This window comes from Zalophus californianus, chromosome 5 (assembly GCF_009762305.2).
Source record: "Zalophus californianus isolate mZalCal1 chromosome 5, mZalCal1.pri.v2, whole genome shotgun sequence".
Lineage (NCBI taxonomy): Eukaryota > Metazoa > Chordata > Mammalia > Carnivora > Otariidae > Zalophus > Zalophus californianus.
In genome coordinates, this window is record NC_045599.1 from 115,333,787 (window position 1) to 115,340,977 (window position 7,191).

At 38.6% G+C, this 7,191-nt stretch overlaps 1 protein-coding gene across 1 annotated transcript; it reads right to left on the reverse strand.

Moving 5' to 3' along the window:
• Positions 1 to 5,595: 5,595 nt before the first annotated feature.
• On the reverse strand, positions 5,596 to 6,403 carry LOC118356999 (PEST proteolytic signal-containing nuclear protein). The gene has a single exon (XM_035727673.1). The coding sequence runs from the start codon at positions 6,392 to 6,394 to the stop codon at positions 5,858 to 5,860; it is 537 nt and encodes a 178-aa protein (XP_035583566.1). The 5' UTR covers positions 6,395 to 6,403; the 3' UTR covers positions 5,596 to 5,857.
• Positions 6,404 to 7,191: the final 788 nt, after the last annotated feature.

A 7,191-nucleotide genomic window follows, 5' to 3' on the forward strand; every position in this document is an offset into this window, starting at 1 on the left:
ACAGCAATCCACTAATCCCAAAGCAACCTAAAGCCAAGTGCATAACAATGTGGTGAACATGGTATATACATAATTTAAAGGAATTCAAGATAGGAAAACACTCAGCCTAGTTAGTCATGGCCATTATATTTCCAGGAAAGGATTATTTGAAATCAACAAATCTAATTCAAAAAATAAATAATAAATATTAAGACGAATAAGTCATACTTAGTGTTCCCCAGAAAATTATAATTTTTATAATCTTGAGAGAGAAAATGCTATGGGATGAAGGAATCAGTAATTACTTTTTCTGAAGACATCGAAATGTTATAACATATGGAAAAGACCTCAAAAGATGGGAATTATTTTATTACAAGAAGAATGGCTAGATCAATATGCCAGGCAAAAGCACAGTAAGCAGCATAAATGTATGAAGAGTATAGGATTCTGGGGCAGGTCGTTGATTGGAGTTTGGGAAGATTAAATGGTGCAAGTTCTAGAATGACATATTAAGACATTTAGACTCCATCCTGTAGGTAATGTAAAGTCATAGAGGGTCATAAAAAAACGACTAGATCTGTAATGGTTACTACGAAATACATACAAAAAAGTGTAATTCAGAAATTAAAACAACAGTTCTCGCCTGCACAGGCGCAGACCCGCTTCAGAGGACAGGATGTGTGCACAGCTTTTCAGGCCCAGTGGAAGTTTCCACAATGCTACGGAGAAAGACGATAGCTACTTCCTTGAGATGGCATTCCCAGTGTAAATTGGAGGGCCAGACCGTGACCCGGTCCAGCGTGATCACCTTCTGTCTGGACTGGAAAAGTGTTGAAGCAGCATTCAGCTGCGGGAAACCTTTGCCTTCAGAGGATCGTGAGGGGTCCCAGACCTTTGTCACACCACTTGTCATCCTTCGAGGCTTGAGGAGAGAGCTTCATGCCATTTCTGAACTCTTCCGAGAAAGTGAAATGGGCCAGCTCTGTCACTGCTCTGCCTTCACCTCAGACAGACAGTTCTGAGTCTGAAGATATCTTGACACCCTGTGAGACACCCAGAGGGTCTCTGGGAGTGGATTCTTAACCCCAAAACAGCCTGCAGATGAGCAGGCGAAGCCCTCAGACACAGAAGAGGAGCCTGGCGACCACCTGGCTTGAGACTTTGCCTGCAGGGGTGGTGCTGATGGAGAAACGTGGACAGCACTGGAAGCTGGGATCCCTCCAGACCAGGTGACTAAGGCATTGTTTATGAGGGTACATTCCGTTTACAGGTGGGCAGGTGCTTGGGCTGGGCCCAGCCGTCTGTGAGCTAGGGCAAGGGAAGGGGAATTCCTTTTTGAGAGTGGGAATGGAACCCATATCCCAGATGCAGACCTGCTTCTGGACAGCTTTCTCTTAGACCTTGACAGCAGATCTATCCACCTACAGGGGTAATGAATATACAGTTTGTATAACATAAAATTCACCATTTTATTTTATGTTTTTTTAAATTTTATTTGTTTGACAGACAGAGAGAGACAGCGAGAGAGGGAACACAGAGGGAGCGGGAGAGGGAGAGGGAGAAGCAGGTTTCCCACTGAGCAGGGAGCTCGATGCGGGGCTCAATCCCAGGACTCTGGGATCATGACTTGAGCCAAAGGCAGACGCTTAACGACTGAGCCACCCAGGCACCCCAAATACACCATTTTAAAGTGTATAATTCAGTGGGTTTTAGTATATTCATAATATTGTGTAACCATCACCACTGTCTAATTCCAGAGTATTTCCATTACCCTACAAGGAAACCCTGTAACTTTTAGCAGTCACTTCTTAGTCTTCCTTTTCTCCAGCTCCTGGCAACGACTAATCTAATTTCTGTTTCTATGGATTTGCCTATTCTGGACATTTTATATAAATGGAATCATACAATAAAAAAAAAGCAAAGCAAAACAAAAAAAAAAACAGGAAAAAAAACCCCTCTTCAGAAAGAAAGCCTATGAAATAAGCTCCCATAGTTTCTCAAACAGGTGCTGTTGACATTTGAGGCATGCCTATTTAATCACACCGAAGATAATTCTGACCAAAAGACATTAAAATGTATACGGTTTTTGGCACACTAAACCCTTTCCTATATAACACTGAAACAATAAATCTGAAAAATAATAGTTTAAATAATAGTTTTATTTATTGTCACAGCTTTTGGCTAAAGGTTGTACAAAAAAGAAAACCCCTGAAGCAATATCAAAAACAAAACAAAAGGCATGAGGCACAAGAAAATCACAATGTTACTTCAAAGTTCTTGTTGGCTTCTAACTTCTATTACTATTACTACTACCAATTGCTGCTTACATTTTATTGAGTTCTTTTTTTTAAAGATTTTATTTATTTGACAGAGAGAGAGACAGAGAGAGAGGGAACATAAGTAAGGGGAGTGGGAGAGGGAGAAGCAGGCTTCCTGCTGAGCAGCGAGCCCGATGTGGGTCTTGATCCCAGGACCCTGGGACCACAGCCTGAGCCGAAGGCAGACGCTTAAGGACTGAGCCAGCCAGGCACCCCTTTTTATTGAGTTCTTGCTATGGGCTATATATATATGTCTTTTAAAAATATTTTATTCTGGAGAGAACATTTAACATGTTAAGATCTACCTTCTTAACAAATGTTTAAGTGTACAGTATATTATAGTTGACTAAAGGTACAGTGTTGTACAGCAAATCTCTAGAGCTTATTTTGCTTGATGAAACTTCATTATGACTGTTGGTTAGTAACTCCCTATTTCCTCCTCCCTCCCCCCACAACAGCTCTTGGCAAACGCCATTCTGCTCTTTGATTCTATGAATTTGACTATTTTAGATACCTTATGTAAATGGATTCATACAGTATGTGTCTTTCCGTGTGTTATTACACTTAGTATATTGTTGTCAAAGTTCAGTTGTTGCATATTGCAGAATTTCCTTTTTTTTAAAGGCTGGATAGTATTCCATTTTATGCATATACTGTAATTTCTTTATCCATTCATCTGTCTGATGGACATTTAGGTTGTTTCTGCATCTTGGCTATTGTGAATAGTGCTGCAATGAACATAAGAGTGCTAATATCTCTTTGAGATCCTGATTTTAATTTTTTTGGGATAAATACCTAGAAGTGGAATTACTGGATCATATGGTAGTTCTATTTTAAAATTTTTTGAGGAACTTCTATACTGTTTTCCATAGTGGCTGCATCATTTTTGCATTTTTACCAACAGTGTACAAGGGTCCCAATTTCTCTACATTCTCACCAATGCTTTTTTTTTTTTTTTGAATAATAGCCATCCTGACAGGAGTGATGTGACATCTCATTATAATTTTGAATTGCGTTTTCCTGATCATTAATGACTTGAGCGTTTTGTCATATACCTATTGGCTATTTGTAATGTCGTCTTCTTTTTTTTAATATTTTATTTTTTTAAAGATTTTATTTATTTATTTGACAGAAACATAGAGAGAGAGCACAGATAGGCAGAGTGTCAGGCAGAGGGAGGGGGAGAAGCAGGCCCTCTGTGGACCAGGGAGCCCGATGCGGGGCTCGATCCCAGGACCCTGGGATCACGACCTGAGCCGAAGGCATACACTCAATCGACTGAGCCACCCAGGCGCCCTTCTTCTTCTTCTTTTTTAAAGATTTTATTTTTAAGTAATCTCAACACCCATTGTGGGGCTCGAACTTGCAACCCTGGGATCAAGGGTGCCATACTCCACCATGAGCCAGCCAGGTACCCCAATTTGTATGTCTTGTTTGGAGAAATCATGATGCAAACTCTTAGCCCATTTTTTAATTGTGTTATTAGTTTTTTTTTTATTATTGAGTTGTAGACGTTCCTTATATATTTTGGATATTAACCCTTTATCAGATAGATGGTTTGCAAATATTTTCTCCCATCTTACAGGTTGCCTTTTTACTCTATTGATTGTTTTCTTTGCTGTGTAGAAGTTTTTTAGTTTGATATAGTCCCACTTGTTTATGTATTTATTTATTTTTGTTGCCTGTGCTTTTGTTGTCAAATCATTGTCAAGGCCAATGTCATAAAGCTTTTCCCTTATGTTTTTTCTAGGAGTAGTTCTACAGTTTCAGGTCTTACATTTAAGTCTTCAATTTATTTTGAGTTGATTTTTGTGTATGGTGTAAGATAAGGATTCAATTTCATTCTTCTGCATGTGGCTATCTAGTTTTCCCAATACCATTTGTTGAAAACTGTTCTTTCCTATTATATATTCTTGGCACTCTTGAATATCAATTGACAATATATGCATGGATTTACTCCTGGGTTCCTTTTTCTGTTCTATCGGTCTATATGTCTGTCTTTATGACAGTACCATTGCTGTACTTTATAATATGTTTTGAAACCAGGACGTGTGATACCACCTTTGTTGTTTTTTTTCAAGATTGATTTGGCTATTTGTGGCCTTTTGTGGTCCATATGAATTGTAGACTTGTTTCTCTATTTCTGTAAAAACTGCCATTGGGATTTTGATAGGAATTGCACTGAATCTGTAGATCACTTTGGATAGTTTGGACATTTTAACAATATTAAAGTGAGTAAAGTAAGTCCATATATTATTCTAAATGCTTTACTTATAGGAATAATCAAAATTTTTTCTAATTCTAATTTTTGCTCCTTTTTTTTTTTTAAAGTAGGTTACACACCTAGTGTGGAACCCAACATGGAGCTTGAACTCACAGCCCTGAGACCAAGACCTGAGCTGAGATCAAGAGCTGAGCCATCCATGCACCCCACTAATTTTTGCTTTTTTTTTTTATAAATACACTTTACTATTTTTTAAAGATTTTATTGATTTATTTGACAGAGAGAGAGAGCACAAGCAGGGGGAGCAGCAGGCAGGGGGAGAGGGAGAAGCAGGCTCCCTGACAAGCAGAGAGCCCGATGCGGGGCTCAGTCCCAGGACCCCGGAATCATGACCTGAGCCGAAGGCAGATGATTAACCAACTGAGCCACCCAGGCACCCCAATTTTTGCTTTTTGAATAAACTGTTTATTTTAGAGGAGTTAAGATTTCCAGAAAAGTGAAGATAGTACAGAAAGTTCCATATACCTGACATTTAATTTCCCCTATTATTAACATTTTACATTAGTATGGTACATTTGTCACAATTAATGAATCAGTATTTTTTTTTTTTTTTTTTTTTTTTTCACATTCAAAATACTGATTTACTTTGGTAGCAAATGGTCTTTGAAGACTAATGAAGGTAGACAAGACCCGTTAAAGTGAAGTGGGCTATTTCAAATACTCAACAACTTACATAAAATTAAAAAAATTTTTTTTAAAGAGCTAAGCATCTGTACCAACTGATAGCAATGCAATATTATCTAGTTTATGATGACTTGAAACAAAACAAATGCCCATTAGGAAAAAAAAAAAAAGCTATATTTTAATTTTATCTAACGTACTTTCAGTCAATAGTCCAGTAACATTTTCCTCCCAATACAATACTCCCTCTTCTATAAGGCTGTTCCTGGGAGCCAGACACTTTAGGTTAATAAGGGAGTTAAGAGTAACTGCTTGCAGTTTAATAGACAATAACTTTTTGCGTTCCTCTTAATGTGCTAATAGTTGTGTCTAAAAAAATATGCAATTCTTAGAAAGGTACCATTTCTGATTTTTTATTATCTGTAACCTTTGGAAACTAATCACATGAAACTACAAAATTAGCAAATGTCTTGAAATCTGTATATAAAACATAAATTACCTCTAATTTCAAACTCTCATTAGTGTACCACTCAATCTTAAAAAAAAAAAAAAAAAAAAGGCGGCTCCAAAGATAGTCTTATACCATTCTTTAAAAAAGGAAACTGTTCCTTTTAACTTTACACCCACCCCACACCCCAATTTCAAAACACATCATTTAATTGTCTTGGTCATGGACATTTCCAAGATGAGATTTTATATTTCGCTCCCATAGCTTCTGGTTATCAGAAAAACCATGCTTTCCTTTATTGAAGGAGTTTGGTCCTGCTGATGTTGGTGTATCCCTTCCAATATTCTTCATCCTCATCTTTGCTTCTGGAGGCATTTCCTCTGGCTCACTATCTTCATCTTCATTAAAAGCTGCTGCTACTGAAAGGGTTTTTGGAGCAAGTGTTGGAACAGTTTCTTTAGGCTTACTTGATCCAAGTTTGATGGATATGGCTGAGGCTTTCTTTGTCGTCTGACTACCTATGGCAAATCCAAACTTGGAGATCTTTGTAGGCTTTGTTGGGAGGTCTGCAGCTTCTTCTTCAGCTGATCGCTTCTCAGCGCTGCGACTGGAACTTTCCCCTCCATTACTGGAAGAAACAGTCTTAGTTTTCACAGGTTTTTCTGCTTCTTCTTCAGGTCCTCCGGCGGCTCCAGCTCGCTGCGGTTTCTCAGGCTTCTCCTCTCCCGCCTTCCCGTCCGCCATTTTCCCCGCCGCGGCCAATGAATCAGTATTGATACATTATTATTAACAAAAGTCCATACTTTATTCACATTTGCTTAGTTTTCGTCCAATTTATTTTTACTGTTCTAGGACCCATCCAGGATACCACATAACCTTTAGTCATCATATTTCCTTAGGCTGCTCTTGGCTGTGACAGTTTATGGTATTTTTTTTTTAAAGATTTTATTTATTTATTTGAGAGAGAGAGAGAGAATGAGAGATAGAAAGCATGAGAGGGAAGAGGGTCAGAGGGAGAAGCAGACTCCCTGCTGAGCAGGTAGCCCAATGTGGGACTCGATCCCGGGACTCCAGGATCATGACCTGAGCTGAAGGCGGTTGCTTAACCAACTGAGCCACCCAGGTGCCCTATGGTATTGTTTTAATCATCACAATAATTACGTGTGGTACGACTGTTATTTGTTTATTTTTTTTTTACAGATGAGAAAACTGAGGCTAGGGTCATATGGAAAAGGGAGTCAACTCTGGAAATCTGGGCCAGAGCTCCCACTCTCAACCACTGTACTGCCCTCCTTCTAATATTGGCTACTGGATACAAGGTAAATAAACGTACGACACACCTGGACCAAGATATAAGGCAGCATGTGATAAATGCTTTCAAGCCCCCAAAGGTAAAGGTTATTTCTGGTTTGTAGGAGCTTAGTGAAATTTGAGAAAGATTTTAACAATGAGATGATGTTTGAGCTAGGCCCTGAGAATTAGGAGGAATAATTGTATAATATTTTATAGTTCCTTTTAAATATGTTAGAATGCCTGTCCCA

What these genes read in the sequence shown, in the direction of transcription:
- LOC118356999 (XM_035727673.1), bottom strand. Translation starts at nt 6,394, where the DNA reads ATGGCGGACGGGAAGGCGGGAGAGGAGAAGCCTGAGAAACCGCAGCGA.